Genomic DNA, 20586 nt, shown 5'->3' on the forward strand with positions numbered 1-20586 from the left:
GAGGTATAATTGCATGTGGTGAGCAGTGATGTCCCTGCAGCCACAAATGGTCACTGCGACCAGGCTGACCTCCCATAGGCTCCACACAGGCAGTGTGGCAGCAGTCACCATGCCTGGCATGGCCCCGGGCAGGGAGCAAGGACCGCAGGAACCCCACCAGTTCCCACCCACAGGAGCAGCAGGCACTCATTTTCATTGTAACCCAGAAGATACTAGCATTTCAGCAGCAAAAAATGGAAAAGCAGGCTTTTAAGATACTGTTAAAAATTCCCCATATCTTCTTTACACAGAGATGGTTTGGTCTTTAAGAGTTTTCTAAAGGAAATAAACTCTTAGATATGGAGAACTGAAAAATGCAGAATGTCTTTGGATGGAGTCTTTGCTCCCTTGACAACCGCTCTTGCTGCTGCCTCAGAGCAAAGCAGGGAAAGAGAGAGGAGCAAGAAGAGTGGAAGGAAAGCTTAAACAAGGGTGAATAAAACCAGGATCTGGTCATATATGTCTAGGAACCAGATTCAGGAAAAGAGCAAGAGGAAAAAGAATAAAAGGATTGGGCAGGACAAACACAGACTGGTGGAGAAGCAGGGAGATGAGGAGGTGTAGAAGAAAAGTGAAGCTGGTCCCACAGCCCAGGCCAGCAAGCTCTCAAGGATCTGGGTTCTGCCAGTGGACAACTGTGCAGATCTCCTCTCGTGTTCCTTGCTTCTATGCTGAGGAGAAAGAACAGAGAAGGAGGAGGAGGGGAAATCCCATCCTGCTCGGTGGGTGACCCTGGCAGACTGCTGCTGGAATCAGCAGACATTCATGCAACACAGTGAAAAACGACAGCGGCTCAGGCCCATCTGAGGTATGAGGTTAGCTTTTGGGGGTGTAACCACTGCTGGCTGTAAATCAGCTGCTCTACCAGATACGCACTAACCTCACTCACTCGCGCTCAGAGAATTGTTCCTGCAGGCAAGAGGTCACAAGGAAAGCTCACTCACCGTGCTGCTGCAGCCAGCAAAGCAGGCAGATAAGTATGTGACCCCATCTGCCCCACAGACTGGAGTGAAGGAATCAGTTTGGCATTCACAGTTGTTATTGCAGGGGGAATATGGGTCCAGAGATGAGGTTGGAGTTGAGCTGTAAGAGAAACAGAAAGATAAATTAATAGGCAGTATGATGATATCAGCCAGCTTTTCCAATTGTTGCCACACAGAGATGGCTTTGAAGGGGGGTAGTTAAGGCAAACAAATTACAAAAAAGCGGTGGGCAGACCATCTGGGTCCCAGCTTTAAGAAATACAGGCTACAGCCTCTCCTCGGGGACAGAAATGCCATGGCCCCTATTCCCCTGCAACAGGGAATCTAATGTAAGGCTTGCACTGCCTTGTTACCCCAATGAGAAGCCCCAAGGAAACCCACAGAGATGCTGTGGAGATTGCTCTGTATTTTTGAGAACAGTAACTGTGAGGAGCTGAGAGCCTGAAGTTGTCATCTTCTGAAGAGTTGCCACTCCATACTGAGGAGCATCGGAAAAGAAAATACAGAATAACTCTCTCCAAGACCTCTGAATGCTACAAAGCATCGTATGCCTCACTTCTTGTGCCTCACTTCTCCCATTAAAATGGGCCTGGAGCCACGCATACTGTCTCCTCACTGTATCTGAATTTCCAGGCATATAGAATCTGGTTTTACAAATTCCCCTCAGGCACTTAAATAAATGTACAAAGCAGTGCATGTCCCTCACTGCCAGGAGAAGCCAGATGGTGTGGTGGACCCAATGCTACGTAGGTGGCCATGGGTGCAGAATCAGGTCTGGCACCTTTCAATTCAGTTTGATCAATTTTAGTAAAACTCCGTTGTCAGCTGCAGGTACTCAACTCTCACAGCAATGAGTGGCATGAAAATATCCCAAACTAAGAGCCCTATATGACATTGTATTCCACATGCTTGCTCAATATGGTTGTCTAAGGGCCAGCGCTGCCTGAAGGCTGCCTGTTGAGGACAATAACACGGCATTTATGTTGGTAAGGCTCCATGAGACCCTGAAACTCTCTGAGGACTCACTTGTTTCCATAGGGAACAGTAACCCCTGCCACAGGTCCTGTGTCACATCCCAGGAACAGGAAAGACACGTAGCAAGCTGTGGACACCAGGTTCACCAGCATGGCCATCCTGATGGCTCCCAGAGCAGACAGGCTGAGCTTCTTCACCAAGAGGCCACCCAGGAATATGCCCAGACATGCACATGGGATTGCTGTCATCCCTGCAAGAGGAAAAATCAGTTAGTAAGAAGTGTGAGTGAGGCTCAGTGAACCACACTATTACAGCTTTTTACTTTCCAGCAGAGATCTGTGCGCTAGCATGGGGAAACCTTGTAATGACCAAATGCTGGAGCAGCACCAAGCTGGGGTTGCCCAAAAAGAGGAACAGACGCAAATGTGTACGCTGCCTTGCACAGAGCAACCGGGATCTTCTTCCAGTTCTTGTCCACATTGGCAGGAGATGCCAAAATTGCTGAGATTGGCCCACCCTAACCTAAGCATCATCATCTCTGATGCTTCCTGCAACAGTTGGCACACAAATAAAGTCAGGAATTTTCTGAGATGTCTAGACGCTTTGGATGAGCGCTGCTTGGCATACTTCACAGCAGTCTGATCTTCAAAGATTAGGCAATAGTCGCATTTGAAAATATGAAGTGTCCCTTAAAGAATCTTCTTAAACTGTGAGATACAAAATCACTGCCAGAAGTGACTCACTTTCCAGGCACAGAAAGGCATTATCACACTAAGCTTGTCTGGGTTCACTTTTACCCCTTTGCTGCCAGTTATACTCCAGACCTTACTCACCTGGGCAAAGCTTAGAAGTGCATCCAAATCCTGGCATTTCTGGACTCCCATAAATGACAAGTGGAGTATCTGGTAGCAACTTTATTTAAATTAAACAAGTTGTTGTGAGGACCACAGATGTATCAAAGTCTCCTTTCCCGCTGCTAGGTCAGAAGCAGGACATGCTCTGGCTCACGGGTGATTCCCTTGATTCCCTCTTTGCTGACAATCCAGTTGTACTCACATGCTGACTGGCCAGTATCTCCCACCAAACAGCGTAGCGGTTTTCCTTCTCCCAGTGGGTCAACGGTGAAGTTGCTTTCCTTTGCCAAGCCTTTAATTTTCAGGAAAGATGGAAGAGCCTAACATCTTTGAGACCTCTGCCCTTCTGTCAAATCCTATTAAAATTCACCAGCGAGTTCCTGTGTCACTGGGGGAGGCAAGATTCACTGCAGGGGATTGTTTCTTTTGGAAAACAAGGCCAAAACCAGAAGATATCAAGGAGTTCAATGGGAAAATAAATAACTGTCAGGAGAGCAGCTTGCAAGCTCCTTATTTTGATATTAAGATCCACCCATTTCATGATGTCCCAGTTTTTGACAGATCACTGCCAGCTGCCCATCTGGTGAGCTGTGGTTGCAGATCATCCAAGATCAACTCGCAGATATCTTAATTGGGTGTTGCCGAGAGAACGGCTATCATAAACAAATCACTGGGCCTGCTTGGGAATGAGCAGCAGGAGAAAATAAATGAAGATCCTGCCTGTGCATCAGTGTCCTGACAGGGAATGAATGAACGTTAAGAAATATATATATCTGGGAAACTGCAGCAGCATAGCATGGTCAGAGGGAAGGGGCATTTGAAAGACAACCATGCTGCACTAGCTCAGGTATTTGAACTGCTGATTGCAATTGTGTCATTTCCAGTCCAAGGGGAAAGGAGGGACTAGCAGGAGAAACTGGGCTTCCTAACCCAAATGGAGATGGGCTGGAGAACTCTGCGATATCTGAGCCATGAAACAAGCAATTTGATGGGCAGCCCTGTCGCTCGTCGAGCAACTGCAGTCTTGGGCAACCAAATTGCCCAGTTTGGTTGGGATTTCTGCTGTTCTTCAGGGCCATCACAGACTTTCATACCCTGGCTGTATCATACCACTCCTCACACAATGGTCTTGGCTATAGGTGAAGTGATCGCAGTGGGCTGTAGTGGAGAGTGCAGTCGAGGAGGAAGAATGCCGGAGGTCTGCTCTGGGCTCTGCAACCAAGGCACAGCTGGAACCCAGCCCTCCCACTCATGGACACATTTCTAGATGTTGGACAAGTCACTTTTGGGGCAGCCTAACTAGTGAGACTGGTTGTGGTTACCAGCCATGCTGAACACTTTTAAATGCCTTTGGATGCTGGAGATTTGGTGGCCCCTGTGGTTACTCACCCAGGAGCTGGTTGGCAGATGAGGTGGTGAGGTTGAACTGTTGCTCCAGGTACTTTCCAAGGAAGGCGGCGAAGCCGGCCACCACCGCAATCTCCATGCAGGCTGCCAGGATGATACAGGTGAAGACAGGATTGGAGAGCAAGTGCTTAGTTACTTTGGGGATCACTAGAAGAGAGTAAAAAGGGAGAGGTGTTTTAGTATAGGCTGTCCTTGAGGTGCTGGAGGTGCCTTGCTGCTCTCCTGCAGGACAAACTCACTTCAAATCAGGAGTAATTTTCTGTTCTGCACAGACAAGCTGGTTGAAAAGTGGCAACACTAGAACAAAGTGAAACACCAGAACAGTGTCATCTAAAGATTCAGATAGCAGGAAGGTGCAAAAAGAAGTCACCTGTCATTACGTTTACATCTTACAGATGATTTTGAAATTTTGAAGGATGAGCGTTTTCCAATATTGCTTTTGTTTACCCCATAGAGAAGTCAATCAAAGCCTAGTATTCTCTTTCTCCTTTCCCTGCCTGCTCCCCATGAACAACACTGAGCCAGCCATTGGGTGTCATGAATACTGTACTCAGCACCCTACAAATTCTTGCAAGCTTTCAGACACAAGCTCATACTTGGCCTTTCCTTCTCCTGCCATCCAGATTTGCTTCCTTTTCTTATTCCCACGTAACACTGGCTCACTTGCTGAAGGACACCTTCTTGCAGCACATCTGGGTGCAACCTGAAACTCTCCTGCTTAGCCTGGGGCCACGGCCAGCCATGGGCATGAGGGACCTCATGCCTGGGACAGGCATGTTAGCCTGCGTGTTCCCATAACCCAGAGCTTCACCAGCCAAGCAATGCCCTCCATGCAGAGCCTACCAGCCTTGGTGGCTGCAAGGGTGGAAGAGGACACATTGAGCTATTCACTGTGTAAGATGCACACACACTTGCTTTAGTTTCATGATCCCTTGGCTCCTCCCTCCCGAATCATTAGTGTGCAGAGTCCTCTTCTCCAAGCCCGTCTCTATTTCCGATAAGCAAACACGAGTTACCTTACAAAGGGAAATCTGGCTAATGAATCAGATAGCACATTTTCTACTTCAGCGAACATTTTAATTATTGCCGAGATAACACAGCTTGAAGAGAAGAGCATCCCAGTACAGAAGAGAGCCTTCCTTTGTCTCAATACCTGATGACTAATTTCTCCCTGAATTAAATGTGAAAATCATTAAGTTTGAAAATTACCTTGGTGAAGTGTAGTGAAGCCTCAATGGACCCCTATTTGCATTCTGAAAATCCATCCCCCACATCCCCTATGGTGTACCAGGGTTTGGCACGTGACAGATTTCTCTGTTGTTGGCTTCTGTTTTCCCTTAGGGCTTTTTCTGGTGCAAAATCTAATTGCATTGGCCTCAGCAAGTGTATGCACAGCTCTTTGTCAAGGCTCTGCTTGGGTCCCCTTGGTTCTTTTGGGGGTGTCAGGTGTGGGGGGTGTTTATAATTAGGTTTGATCTAACCTTTTTGGAAGGGGCCAATCCACAGTTTCTGGTCTCTTTATATCACAAACATTTTTTTGTGCCGTATAAAATTATTGCTTCCTGAGGATTTGCTGAACATAATGAAGGTGCGGGAGGCATAGTATTTTTCAGTAGAACAGGGAAAAAAAAAAAAAAAAGAAAAAACAATACTGGGCAGGAGAAATGGGGGTGGTGGGATTCAGACATGGATAGATCTCAGAAACCACCTGCTGCCTCCTCCAGTTCTTTGGTGGCCACCTACAGAATTTCTCCTTCTTGCCAGGAAAAGGAGGGAAAATGCAAAGGTGGACTTGGCAGTGCTGAACTTGAAAAGTCATATTTAAGGTATTAATGCCTGTTGTGCCTCTGGAGTTCAGTTTGTTCCAGATTAATGGATTCCTCGAGATGTAGCTTTGTGCCAATTCAAATGCAAAGATACATCTACCTCCAACTTTATCTACCAAACAATAAAAATGGCAGCCTGTCTTTTGCAGGAGGGAGTTAAAGATCATGGGCATTTATTTCTGAAGTTGGCAAGGCTGGTACCCAACCATCATGCATTACCAAGGTCAAAATCCATCCTTCGTACTTGGGGAAGGACAGCAAAAATTTTGCAGAGTTATTGCACCATCTCACACAAGAGAGGAGGCCCTCATGACTGCCTTGCCTGGCAGTGTTGGGCTATGAGTCCCATCACTTCATCATTGCTTCTCCTCCTTGTGTGTCCAGGTGTGAGTTTTCTGGGACAGATCCTGTCCTCCACTGCATGTTTGACCACCATGCACTGCAACAGGACTCTGTACCAGCTGGAGGGTGTAAACACAAAACCTGCTGCAAAGAGTGCAGAGGCAACGCAGGCAATGCTTGGCAGCCTCCACCATCTCCTCAGCCAGGGCTAGCTCGTTCCCTTTCATTTTCTAAGGGAAATGACAGGAGGCTCCCCATAGAAGTTAATATCCTTTCATCTTGCTACTGCCACCCGTTAAGATGAATCATTTGACACCTGCCGCTGCCTTATCTGTCTCAGTTCTTGGGGTGAAATACCTCTGGGAACAAGACTAAAAGTCAGCAGTGAAGTTTAAAAGTCTCTCAATAACTAGAGTGACGTGCTTTCAGCTGCCTGGCATATGGTGCTGGGTATGAAGGGAGAACGGAAAATGTCTGACGGGGGACAGTAAAACCCTGGGGAACACAACAGCTAAGCATGGCACTTCTTCACTGGAGCCGATCCCAGCAAAAGTCATGATAAACGTTACCCGGCACCTTGTTGGCCCAAAGGTTAACTGAACACTTTGTAGCAGCACTTTGGAGCTATAAATCTGAGGTTGAAGCCCATTCACCAAATGGGAAAAGAGAAAAGTCTTCTGGATTCAAAAGAGTCTCAGAAATCTACTTGGAGAACCCATGAGCTGTATCAGACATGGCACAGAAAGACCCCCCCTCCCACACTCAGAAGGACCAGCTCATTTAACGTCCTTATCCCAATGCACCCAGCATGCTACAGAAACGACAGCAGAAAAGCGATTCTCATTGCCCTGGCAAGATACACTGAGAACAACAACAAACCTCAGACTCTTTTTACTCTTGAAGCACTTAAAACTCAACTCTTCAGACCATCCATGTGCAGCGTTGGTCATAGGATCATCCGTAGGTTGGCAGGGACCCAGGAGGATGTCCCAAAGCTCTCCAACACCCCTGGCAATCCCTCATCTTCCCACCTTTTAACACCCCAAGCAACATACGTGCCAAGGCATCAAGCATCCTCCCTATCTCCTGCTGTGGGGCCAGCTGTGGGTGACAGGCCACAGGCTCGACAAGCAAACACACTTATGTACACCAAGTAGCTTTGATTTGTCACTAAACATCAGGGAGTACCAGGGATAATTGGCAACCTCATTACATGAGGTTTAACTACTCTCCAGAAACGACAAACTATAATCATCACGTTGGTGCTTGAAATGAATTGTTTGGAACATTACAATCACCAAGGCCCCTTTTTCCAGTTGGAGCACCCTACAGAGACATGTTTTCAATTTGCAGTAAAAGATGAGGAACACAGAAAGCAAAGTAATAAATTAGAGGGAGGTTTACAGCCCAGTCCATGTAGGACAGTGTGGTGAGGGAAAGGCGAAATGTAGCATTGAGCCAAAATACTACTTTCTAATAGCAATGTAGGCAGCGAGCCTCAGATCTGAATAGAAAACAAAAGGCAAAATCTCCACCTGGCTTGAGGAACAAGGGATGAAGAAAATAGTGCAGGCAGCTGGAAGAAAAAACCTCCTGGAAAGAGGCAGCTCCTATAAAAAAGACGATGGAGTATGGCAAGAGGCACTGAAGATATCTCAGATGAGTTTAATATGCCGAAGTTATATGTGGCCTTGGCAAAATTAGTATCACAAAGAATATGAAGGAAAAGGGTGATACCCATGTCAAAGAGGCTTCTTGACAGATACAAGCTTGAAGCAACAGTAATGTTCTCATGGAAGGAAAGCAGGTCCTTCTAGTTTATCACCTTGCCTCCAGCAACCGCCTTTGCTTGATTTCAGAGGGAGACGTAAACCTCCCTCACGTGCGTCATGTAGGTCATGGCAAGGCACAGTATCTTTTTGGAGACAGACATACTTTGCCTGACCTCAGCTGCTGCTCAGCTTCTGCCCCGAAGCATGCAGGCTGAAGGTCTTTCTGAATTAATCAAAGCTTCTGATAACAAGGATGCCAGCTTCGAAACAGTCAAGAAGAACCTGCCAACAAAGGCCACATCCTCATGAAATCCAAGCCAAAGGAAACTTGGAGACTGACAGGACCTGATGTGGGGCCTTTTATGATCGGCTGCCTCCTCCTTACCTATGATTAGGATTTCTCGGCAAGCCTTTTAGATGTTGGTAGGGAGCCAAGACCCAAATCCAAAAAGGCATTAAGGTCATGGTACTGGTCTGGATCCAGGCCAAAGACTCACTGCTATGGCCATGAAGGTACAGATGGAGCCCTCTCCAAAAGGTTGTCACTATCGCTTGTTAGAGCTGTGAATTTAAAACTACTTGTGGTAGCTGTTAATCCTGCTCAGTCCTATGAACTCCCACTGAGAACTACAGGCTCTCCATGGCCCAGGACACCCCTGCACAGCTGTGAGCTTCTGGCCCAGCGCTACTTGTCTGCTCCTAGAGAGCACTTTTGGGGAGAGACATCCAGGATTCAGAGCAGCTCCCTCTAGGTATTCAGCAGATTGGTACACAGAGCAGGAAGGAACTGAACAGAAGACAAGACAGCTGTCAGCTGTACAACCCAGCTCTCCCATGCTCTTGAAAATGAAGCTGGACAGAAACCAAAATGTTTCTAAATCTAGGGAATTTGCAATTTTGAAATTCATTTAATTCCACAGTGAGTTTTCTTTTAATTCCTTGTGAATGAGCTTCTCTCTCCAAACCTGAAGGATTCCATATCAATTTCAATCCTTTTAGGTTTTTAATCTCTCTCACTAGATAGACAGGCAGAATGTAATGAATTTCTGGTTTAAATCATTGCAAAACAAAATGCATTTAGAGCAGAGTGTTTCAGAGGTGTTAAAGATAAAGCCAAGGAACCATTTTGAAACCAAATTTCATCAGAACTGACTGCTCAATTCAGTAGAAGTGACATTGCCGTATGAAAAATGATTTTAACAAAATATTTCCAAGCACATCCTGGAGCAGGTGGTGGGTTAGAGGCAGCATGTTAACACCAAGTGGGAGGGCAGATGCTGGACAGACACGAGCAGAGGGCACAGGTGCCTTGACACAGCTGAGCATCATCTCTGCCCCTGAGCAGCAGAGATGTCCCCAAGGCAGACCAGAGGTAGGAAAGCAAAACTGTGCCCCCAAGACAGCAAGGACTGCTGCAGCCCACGCCTGAAGTGCTTTCACAGACCATACAGAGAGAGCAGGGCTGGAACAACCTTGCCAGGCTGCCAGCTGAGAGCAAAGAGCAATGGCAGCATTTATCCATCCTCTCCCTGCTATTAAACCTTCGCTTCCCTGTGCTCCCAAATGGATTTGCATTGCTTAACTGAAATACCAATCAGGTAAAGCAGCGCAGCATTCACACGCCAGTTTAGCAATGGTAAGCACCTCGCAGGACTGCCCTTGAGCCATCATGCCCCTGCCAGTGCTGCTGGGCAGAGCTGCCGTGGCAGCTGCCTGCTGCCTCTGCTGCCTTTGATTGCCTCTTCACCCTGTGCCATTCAAAGGCACAGTCTTCATTTCAAGTCTGAAGCTCCTCTTAAGGATGCTTCTTTTCCCGGCATGAAAATACCTGGCATGAAGAGATGCCGTGGCTTCCCAAAAGTTGGGCCTTCCCTCCTGTTTAGACCTTGATAGAGATGTAAAAGACTTTCCAACACTTTGAGCAGGTTGCTTTTATATTAGTCCTAGCTTTTCTGCATGCTAAGGCTACAGACAGGCAAAGAATCTCACCCAGCCCTACATCTCACTCTCTTTCAGCAAATGCTGTAGTGTCTCGAGCATCCTCCCATGTGCTAGCCATGCCATGTCGCTAGCTGACATGGCGCGACTCAGCTGGGAGCATGTCTCTGACACCACCCTGCTTCCTCTCCTGCACATCCACTCAACTTGCAGCAGTCTCTGCAGCGCTTGAAAAAAATTAAATAAAATAAAAAATAATCAAACCCCTTCAATAGCCAAAAAGGAGACCCAGTTCAGCTTCCGAGGATGCACTGTTGATACACAGTGCGTTCACACAATCAGTCCACAGAAACAACTCTTCCTCCCCACACTGTGCACAAGAGGCGGACAATCCCGCACCTCCATACAGACATGGACTTATGTCCAGCACACACCGGCCCAGGACTGAGCTGCAGAGACAACACTTGCTAAAAAGGAGTCAGAGTTATGGCCACACAAACTCCGATGAGCATTTCCACCCACAACCCCACGTACAGGTACATACTCTGCTTTTCAGTCTCACAAATACATGCAAACTCCATGTCCTATGAAAGGGCAGAAGACATGACTATGCATGTACATATATGTTTTTAACTTCTGTATATAATTACCAGTCCTTTTTATCCTAGGAAAAAGGTTAAACAGTCTAACTTTCCCCAAAGGAAACTTTATACAATCAACAAACAGATTAAGGATACTAGGTCCCGCCATATAAGAATGCATATATATATATTTCAGCTGCTGGCAAAATAAGGTATATACACAGCAAGATTCAACACATCACCTTAAACACTGCTCATCAGGAATGAGCGAGGCACATTTGCCTTCCCTTGCAGTACGTGTCTGAACATCTCCTCCAGGCAGGCACTTCAGCAAACATGACTCTTGACCACATTCTGACTGTGACAATAGTGGCAAGGGACTTAAAAGGAGATGTCAGCTACCAACACCATGTTGTCTGTGACAGCCTCAAAGGATAACTAAAAAGGTCATTCCCTGTCTGATTTGATGTGATGTAAACCGTATTTCAAAGTCCATCTACAAAGAGACTTCTGGAATACTGACTGATTCAAAATAGGGTTACCTGCAACGAGAAGGCTAAGTGGTGCCTCCTCATATAATCAATACTTGGAAGCATGTGGATGGGGCAGTTTAATTCCTCTACTTTGGTGAGCAATAGATGCTCTGGGAACACCCCCATGGCCTCCCTGTGTGCAAGAAACTTAGCTTGCTCAGCACCATCCTCGGCCAGAACTGCTGCCCCTCCACGCAGCCGGGACATGCAGTATTCTTTCATTTTTCTGTATGAAAACCTGCAAAGATTTCCAGTGCCCATTCCAAACACTCAGCGGCCAGAAGCAGATGCTCTGTTGAGTCCATGACAAAAGCCACAGAATTATCCAGATGGATGTATCATGGGAAAAGCACATTCCTCAAACTTGAGAAAATCCTTGCAACAAGGATAAAAAGATAAAGGAATTAATTTTACTGACAAATTTTCAAACAATTTATTCCTTTACCTTTCTTTTGAATTTTCTCATCAAGTCAAAATTTCACATCTTTGACCTTCCCTAATGAACAACCACATCAACTATTCAAGGCATTTTTATATTTAAGAAAACACTTTTTTCCCCAAAGTCTCTTTTTCCTTCCCACCCGCACCTCATTCAATTCCCAATTAAGGCAACTGCACAGGGAATAAGTGATTTTGTGCTCATTTATCTAAATGCATTAGGCAGTAATGAAACCCGCTCTGCCACAGTGACAGAGAGTGGGAAGCAACCACCAGTGCTACAGAACCACCCGCTCAGATGAAGGATTTTCCAGTGCAGCCTACAGAAATGGTATCTGCCCACACTGTCCTACAAAATGCTGGATCCTTAGCTGACCTTAGCTAGAGCCAGGTCCATTTCCATCACTGCAGGACACGATGTGGGGTTTTCTACTCTGATTTGCTACAAGCCATGCTCTGCCCTGCCACTTTGCTGCTATTCTGGGCTGGTATCTACCTCTTCCCCATCCTAGTTTAAGAGCTGCAGTGGTGCCCAGCACTCATTGCTTTGTATCTGGGATTGCCCTAAGCTGCAGCTCAGATGCCAGGAGCTCCCAATTTCTTTTAACCACCGTTGCTGGCTCACTCTCCATTTCGGGAGGCAGACAGAAGCAGGACAGTAGACTGGAGAGCAGTTCACAAATTACTCTGCCAACTATGTTCCCCTTCTTTTTTTTATCAACTCTGCAGGACTATTGTGCATTTCTGAGGCTTTGTAGTTTAAAAAAAACCCAAACCTTTCAAGTGGAACAAAGTCTCTCTTTAAAATGAGGACAATGACAGAGATAATTAGAAGCTAGGGACTGAAATTTCAGGACAGTGAGATTTTGGGGGGATTTTTTGGGGGGTAGACATAGATAGCCCAAATCAGAGACCAATTACAAATCCAACCAACTGTTAAGCTGTTGCCAGCTCTCACAGAAAACGTGACAAGAGCCACTGTCTCACCTCGCAGCTGCTGGAAGCAGGTCGTGCTGCTCTCCCCGTCCAGCGTGTGCCGCAGGACCCCGTTGCTCGGCTTGGGTCTCTCGTAGTCCCTCTCGGGAAGCATGGCCTGCTCGCTTTCCCCAGTGTGCTCTGGCCGTGGTGGCAAGGACTGTGGAAACCCGAACATCGGCAGGGACGAGAAGAAGAGTAAGGCACCACACAGCAGGAAGCCTCCCCACCATGCACCAATCCACCGAGGGTCATCCGGGGTAATGTCCAGCTTACCTGCAAGGGTACACACACACGTCAGCGGCTTGGCCATGGGGAGGGAAAGACAACAGTGTTCATTATCCTGTAGGCTGGAAGACGGTTGTTGGGGGCTTTGTTGGCTAGTGAGGGGCTCCCAGACACAAGGTGGGGACCCACAGTGCATCCCACACCCATACTGTGTGAGTCACCAGTGCATAATGACCTCCACATCCAAGAGGTCCTTAGGACAAGCAACCCATCACCTTGTCTATCTAGATGGTACATCCAGCTTCTGCTACACCTTGTAATCAGAGCTTCTCTCTAGTGTCTTTGGCTCTGCCAGCTCTAGGAAGCTGTCATATACCAGTCAGGGTCCCCCATGCCAGCACCGAGGTTTTGGACATCACCGTCCCAATGTGTCAAATGTGCACACAGAGCCGACATACCTACTGGCACAAAGACCTGCATGGAGAAGCAGCAGCACAGACAACGACACTGCATCTCCATCCTGGCTTACCCTTTTTTTTCCAGGTCAATGCTCTCCCTGCTTTGAATTCGCAGCCCTTTTCAGCAAAGGAGAGATGGGTATTTGGGCTGTACGGGCACCTGTGACTGTGTGGAGGGTGAAACGATCCTAATACTGGATAAGAAACCCACCCACTGCATCAAATGGGCTCAGAAACATAGAGAAATCATCAGAAAATGAAGAAAAGCAAAGTAAAAAGCAAGAGTATCCTGTAGGCCATCACTCAGCAGAGATAAGGAAAAAGAAGGCTCTGGAGTCAGTTTGAAGGAATAAATATAAACAGCAGGAGAGAAGAAACTGTGGTTCTAACAGCTGCCTCCCTGCCATAGCCACTCAGCAAGCCGGTGGAGGGTGCCCAGCACCAGAGCTGACTCCCAGGGGAGACCCAGGTCTGCCTGGCTGGAATAGCAAGCTCCTCTGTTCATGATGTCTGTCTGGTTACTGCCACTCTGAAAAATCTGTCTCAAGTGAGGCAATCAAGTTGTCTCTCAAGCAGAGACAGAAGGAAACTCTTTTCTCCTTGGGGAAAATAACACGTAGCTCTCAAATATATATAAAGTTTGAAAAATAGTGTTTTGGAGGGATTGGATTCTTCTGTTATTTCCTCCTTCCTGAAGTACATTTTTTTCAGGTTCTTGGGAACACAGCCACATGAAGAGCCACGTAAACCAAGGTCTTCTTCATATCCCCTTCCTAACATAGGTCATGTACAGAGGGCAGCACAGCAGTGTGCCCTGGCATCGCACACCTCCTGCCCGAAACAGGGAGCAGGGCAGGGCTCAACCCTCTGGAGCTAGGTCTTCTTGTGCCACCCCGGGCTGCAAGGCAGAGCCAGTTGCAACGTGGAAACTCTTCCCCATACAAAAATAGATGGAGGCCTTATGTGCCCCAGCCTTCACATGGCAGTGATGGACCAAGGCCAAAGCCAGCTGGACCTGCAGCTGGGAAGTGCCATACACTCCCTATGACCCGCTGAGCCACAGCCCCTCCAGGCTTCTCAGTGATAACAATCCACCGTTCTCCTCCATGGCTCCGTATTTGTTTGGGGATTTTTAAGCTGTAAATACAGAGCAATGTCTTATGTTAAAAATGGCTAGATCACATCACATTAACTTTTTAGCTAGATCAGCATCTTGCCTCTGATGGTAACCACCTGCAGATGCCCATAAAGTCCACAAGAATAAAGTCAACATATACCTGATATTATTCTTGTGATTTGCGGCTCAGGGGCTTTCTAAGCTAGATTTGATGTCATGTTCATTTTTTCTTTTATGAACTCGTCCAATTGTTTCAGAATCCATTTGTAGACTTTTAACACCCTATGGTGAGGAGTTCCACAGCTTCACCTACTGGGAGAAGAAATACCTTCTTCTGCACATTCGTATTTCGGAGTAAATTATACTTAATGGTCAAATACGTAACAGGGTTCAAACAAGTTCCTCTGCCTACAGGACCAAGCAAGTCTTTGGCATACCTTTGCTAAAGCCAAGGAATGAAACGGGGCCATGTGGTGTTTGACCAAGCCACAGCTAAAAGTCTCAGCCACCAAAAAAAAAGACAGTTTTCCTGCTCATTCAATATTATTTAGATTTCTTCAGCTGCCATATGCATGCAAGACCAAGAAAGGGCAGTAGTACTTTTCCAGATTTGCACAATCCTGTTCTGAGTCTTGCAAGGTTAAACTCCATCCAAACACATCCTGCGAAGGTGTATTATTTGCAACATCATTAACTGGAGTGCACCCTCAGAGGGGACAACATCTCTCCAGCAGGTTGAGAGCCTGTGGGATCAGATGGAGCTGAAAACTGTAGAAAAAGCATCTGAACAACTGAGGGAAAAGAATGAAGCGTCAGGTTTGCAGTCTACAGCCACAGGGCTTGGGGAGCAGCAGAGAACAGCCTATTACACATTGCCCTCTAATGGCAAAGAGCACATAGTGCAGGTAGCAATAAAAGAATTTGCAGATTTTTTCTTAGTGAACAGAAAGACAAGCTGCAGACAATTTGCTTTAACCCAGCTGCAGAGTCAAGGTGGGCAATAATTAGCACTGCTTTGGGAAAAAGCAATAATGCTGTGGGACTGAATCTGTCCAACCAGACAAGGTCATTCACATAAGGTGCCAGGCACGGATCTTACTGGTGTGCCTCCATCAGAGAGCCTGGACAGTCCTCCCAGGTCCCAGGGATGGCAGCTCTCCAGACTTCATCTTGCCCTCTGGACACAGCTCCCCTGGCAAGACTACGTCCACAACTAGCTGGTGTGCCCGGCCACGATGATATTTGAAGGTGTCCTCTAAGAGCTGGGCTGAAAGTCATCTCACAGTAGAAAAGCCCATATGAGGGAACAAATTTTAGCTACTACAGATCTGTTATCTATAGGGACAGAGTTGAAAACATCTGAATCCCAGCCATAAAACCCCTCTAAAAGTGATACATATACATACAAGAGGCACTCAAGATGGAATGAGCAGCAGTTTCCAGCTTGTAAGCATCAACATTTTTGTCCTGCTGATACATTAATGTATTTGATTTGAAACCAAACCCAGTTCTCCTTACTTGTGTCAATGAAGACAGCATCCACATAGATTTTGGTACAGAATGAGCCCAAGATAAATCCACAGGCTGGTCCAAATACCAGCATTGTGAAGAGGATCCCTACAGGGAGAGAGAAAAGAGAAAATTAGTACTAGGCTCGTGTTATTCATTACAAGTTGTTCTGCTTGTCTCCTGCAAGATGCTATTGCCCTCCTGATGTCAAATAGATAGGGATATGTCTCTGTGTCAAATGCTTCAGGCAAAAGAGCACCCTAAATGCTTTTTGCTTTTCCGTATCTCTTCAGGAAAAAGAATAGATGGAGCTGTGATAATGCTGAAGTTTTTCTCTTGAGCTGAGAAGACAGTGTGGACATATACTGTGTTTTGGTTGGCTGGCTTCTCTAAAAGATGTCTTACTCAAAAGCACAAGGTAAAGTAGACCTGCCTTCTCCCTGCAGGGAAGTCTTTACCTTTGCCACCTCCAGCTAAATTCTTGGTAGCCAGGTATATTTTCAGAATTTAGGGCCAGCAAATCTATGAAATGCAGCGTTGTCAGAGACTGCTGGATAAAGTCCTTTACAGAAGTAGGAGCACTATTCCAAATCTGTGAAGCCCTTATCCCCATCATACCCCCACAGCAAATATTCCCCAAGGCGCACGGCTCTTCTAACCTCTCGCAACTGCTCACTCCTCCTGCAAAACCTGCATGAGATTGCCAGTGTAATGCCAGGCGAAGAGCTATTGTAAGTAAATTACTTATTTGCTTCAACACAATCTTTAGAAGCATTTATTCTCACTCCCATTTTGGCCCTGAAACAGGAACGCTACAGGCACACCGCCAACTCTCAATTATCCTGAGCAGAAAGGCAGGGGGACACAAGGATAATCCAGAAAAAGAAGCAGCACAGATAACACAAAACATTTGTAAATTAGACAATAGGAACATATTTGGGATAGAAAAAACAACAAAAAGTCCCCAAGGACCCTTGTAAATGGCTTTCTGAAGGAAGCATGGGCAGGTCTGAGCAGCATGGAGCAAAGCAGCACCTGCTCGTTCACTCTGGGGCAGAGCATGGCTGATGGACCCATGTGCACGGTGAGGGGGCAACTCTTTGGCACTCCCTGCTAGGGATGTGCCAGCCTGCGCTGGCACCAGTCTTGGTGTCGCTGCACTTCAGAAATGTCCCATGAAGGAGCTTATTCGCATCTGGGTGCTTTGCTCACTCTCCTTCGGCAGCGAGGTACATCCCACATTTCTCCAAAACTCTCTGGGGGTGCTGTCTGGCATCTCGGTGCATTCATAATGCACTTCATCACAGCTATCTCAGCCCTCAAGTTCCTTAACTGGAAACTTTTCATTTCCAAGTTCTCTCTCTGTGCATTTCTCAGGAGTTGGAGAAATGATCAGAGCTGCAAAATATTCCCAGGAGACCACCAGCCCTATGCAAGGCAAACCGCACCTGCTGGACAGCTTAGCCAAGCAGAATAAGCTGGTACGGTCAGAAATAACTTCACCTTCATTTTTAAAATGTAGAGCACAAACTAATTCCTCCAGGTTTGTGGCACCGTGACTTGGCTGGATTAACAACTAGGTACAAAGCAACGGCGTCTCCAGCCAGCCACTGGCACAGAAACCCAGCATGTTAATGCCTTCACAGCTATCACCTACAGAAGCAAGAGGGAGAAACAAAGGTGGTGGGAGGAAAAAAAGTGTCAGGTTGTATGAGCCACAGTAACAAGTCACTGCTGTCAGGACAGCAACATAAGCTGCCATCCCTTGCCCCGTCTCAGCTAAGCTCAAGGCTGCGGCAAGGCACTGTGTCGCAGCCCATGCTGCCAGCTTAAATTAGTCCCCAGGACCTCTGCCCATGATGTCCACACCAGTAGTGGAGCAAGCCATCTCCCCTCCTGCAGTCACCTTATCCCCGGGCATTGGGTTTGTGTTCCACAATCCAGCAGTAAGTTGAGGAATTTTTGCTCCTCAATCAACAGAGCTGCTTAGGAAGCCCGTGCCTTGCTCCCCGCGGGATCTATAAAGCCTCACATGGGAGATCCCAGTCCCCGGTTACCTGCAGAAGCACTTCATGGGATGTGAAATGAGGGAAGAGACAGGTCGGGAGAGCAGGGAAAAGGGATTTCTTTTCCCAGCACCATCTCCCTCCTTCCCAGACCAAAGGCCTGCCCCACTTGGGGCTATAAAATTTCCAGTGGCATTTTATAAAATATCCACATCGCATTTTTTTTGGCCACTAGATGGCATTAGTGTCTGTCATTCATCCCACAAGTCCCATGTGGGGTAGGCTGGGTGACAGTGCAGCCCACGCCAGCTCCCCAAACACGATCATGTTACTGGAGGTCCTACAGCCCCTGGGAGGATCGCGCTGATGGCAGGGTGCTGTCTTCACCCATGTATCTGCCATACACACAATCAGATTGCGCCCTTTGGCTGTTTGCATGCAGGAAATCGCAGATTTTAGGACAAACTGTTCTAAAACTGTTGAGTTTTTAGTCAAAGAGTTTAAACAGACAGCATCTAGCACAGGAATGGCCATGACTACTAGTCTGATGAACAAGCCGGCAATCAAAGATCTGGTTTATCTTTGATGACTGAACATTAACCATGAATTTCTATGTAATTACGGTCAAGCATGCACGGACACAGTGGCCCTCACACCGGTTGAAGCAGCGCCTGGGGCAAACAGCCCATGTTTTGGATGAAGAGCCCTTGGATTTCAGCAGGAGTCACCACATTGTTCTGCTCTTACTTCCCTACCCTAGGAGGAGTAAGGGGAAGGAAAACCCAGGCAGACCTGAGTAACTTCTCTTTCCCAGTCCTGGATCCCCAGTCCAGAGGGCACCAGCGGAGAAACCTGCTCCTCCAGAGCTGCCCGAGGGTTCACGTCTGCAGGGATGACCCTCTCTGAGGGGAGGTTGCTGTGGGCACCAAAGCACCCCAGGCTGTGACAGGTTCCCACAGGCACCAAGGAGCCAACGGGGCTGCTGAACTGCTGTGCCATTGCCCCGATGGGACCTGTGTGTGCAAGCAAAAGGACTGTGTGGCCAACAGACAGCTGCTTCCAGGGCACCCACAACCCAGAATAGGGCAGCTCTGGGCACCGCAGGGCTGGTTTAAGACCTTGAGGACAAAATGAATCAGGCAAGACCTGCTCTCCACAGGCAGCAGGCACTTGTTTTCCTTTTTTTTTAATTTTTGTTTTTAAACCTGTTGCCAGTTGATAATTTTCTGTAAGTGACAGAACTGGAGAACTGGGAACACATCAAAATTGTCATTTGGCACCGATGCAGGCTCACACAGCTAAGCAGGCAGAAGGACAAGGACCAGTTCTAACCCTCTAGACAACACCTGTGGATGTACCAGTGTTGGGTTGAAGAGGGACACTAGTTTGTCCCATGATGATCTCCAAACCACAGACAGGGTTGTCAGACCGTGTGCATACAGGCAAAGCCAAAGAACTGAAGTGTTTCATGGAGCAAAGGGTAAGATAAAGAACGTGGAAAAAGATTATCCTTCACCAGAAAACCCAGTGAATATTTTCCCTTTTTTCCAAAGCAGAAAGGAGCAGGAACTTTTTGCTAGTGATCCATCAGCAGCAGGGAGATGCTTGCAGAGGCAGTTAGCTCAAACAAAAAGCAAATGTCACAAAAGCCGTGGCCAGTGCAGGTACATGCACCAGCACCTGTGACAGGTGAATGCTGCCCCTCCTCACACTATTCACACTGCATGGCAAACTACCACTTCAGAAACAAGCCATGGCCTCAGTTATTAAAATACCACTTTCTGTATATCTTGGCACCTGCAAGCTGGAAGGCATTATTTGCTCTGCAATGTCCTCACTAGAGGGCAATGTGGGATAGAGCATCCACTGAACAGGGAAACAGGTATCTAAGATCTTACAATAAGATATTATTATTCACCTCTAGGCTAGCTTAAGAAACCCTCATGTTAATTTGTCCTAAAATCAAGAAAACTGGCTCACCCCATGCCATTTTTGTTAACTTTTTTCGAGACTCCAACAAAATCCTATCATTGCAGTGATGGTATTTTACACTTTGTCTCATAAATCAAGCAGGTTTTGGAAAAACCTAAGGCAGGGATTGTCATGATGGATAGTCTAGGGCCTGTACAGAGCCGGACCATGCTCAAGGATCAACAGAGCACACCACTGGGCACAAGAACTAGGCTATTAGGCATTGGGATAGTGCCTGTGGTTGAACGCTTATGTGGAATTGAGGGCTCAAGGGGAAATTAGCCAAGTTAGAATTTGCTTAAGACATCCTTCCTCTTTTGACAAATTCTGCATGATTGCTAGTCGCCCCCATTACTAGGAAAATACTTTCCACATCATCCACCTAGTCATGCAACCACAAAGCTGCTGCTTAGTAGAAAAGTTCTAGCAAAACCCTTTTTCCCAATCCTGGGGTTGCTGCTAAGGATAAAGATGTGCTAAACTTGCAGATGGCTTTAACACCACTTCTAGGTCTTTTCCCATGTTTTCCTCTAACTTTTACATCAGCCTGATTTGATAGAGCTAGAGGGCACTAATACTAGGAGCGAACAGATCACAGGTCTAATCCTGGCTCTGTCAGTCTCTTGCAAAACTC

The 20586-nt window shown here is 46.9% G+C and overlaps 1 protein-coding gene across 2 annotated transcripts in view; it reads right to left on the minus strand.

The window, feature by feature from the left end:
* SLCO3A1 (solute carrier organic anion transporter family member 3A1) overlaps positions 1–20586 on the minus strand; it is a 171316-nt gene that overhangs the window by 37128 nt on the left and 113602 nt on the right. For both annotated transcript variants that reach the window (XM_052808172.1, XM_052808173.1), the window contains exons 3-7: positions 15985–16083; positions 12676–12939; positions 4241–4405; positions 2049–2247; positions 984–1122 (exon numbers count right to left, since the gene is read on the minus strand). In XM_052808172.1, the coding sequence (XP_052664132.1) occupies positions 984–1122; positions 2049–2247; positions 4241–4405; positions 12676–12939; positions 15985–16083 (866 nt within the window). The remainder of the gene's footprint in view (positions 1–983; positions 1123–2048; positions 2248–4240; positions 4406–12675; positions 12940–15984; positions 16084–20586) is intronic.

Source organism: Harpia harpyja, chromosome 14 (assembly GCF_026419915.1).
Source record: "Harpia harpyja isolate bHarHar1 chromosome 14, bHarHar1 primary haplotype, whole genome shotgun sequence".
Classification (NCBI taxonomy): domain Eukaryota; kingdom Metazoa; phylum Chordata; class Aves; order Accipitriformes; family Accipitridae; genus Harpia; species Harpia harpyja.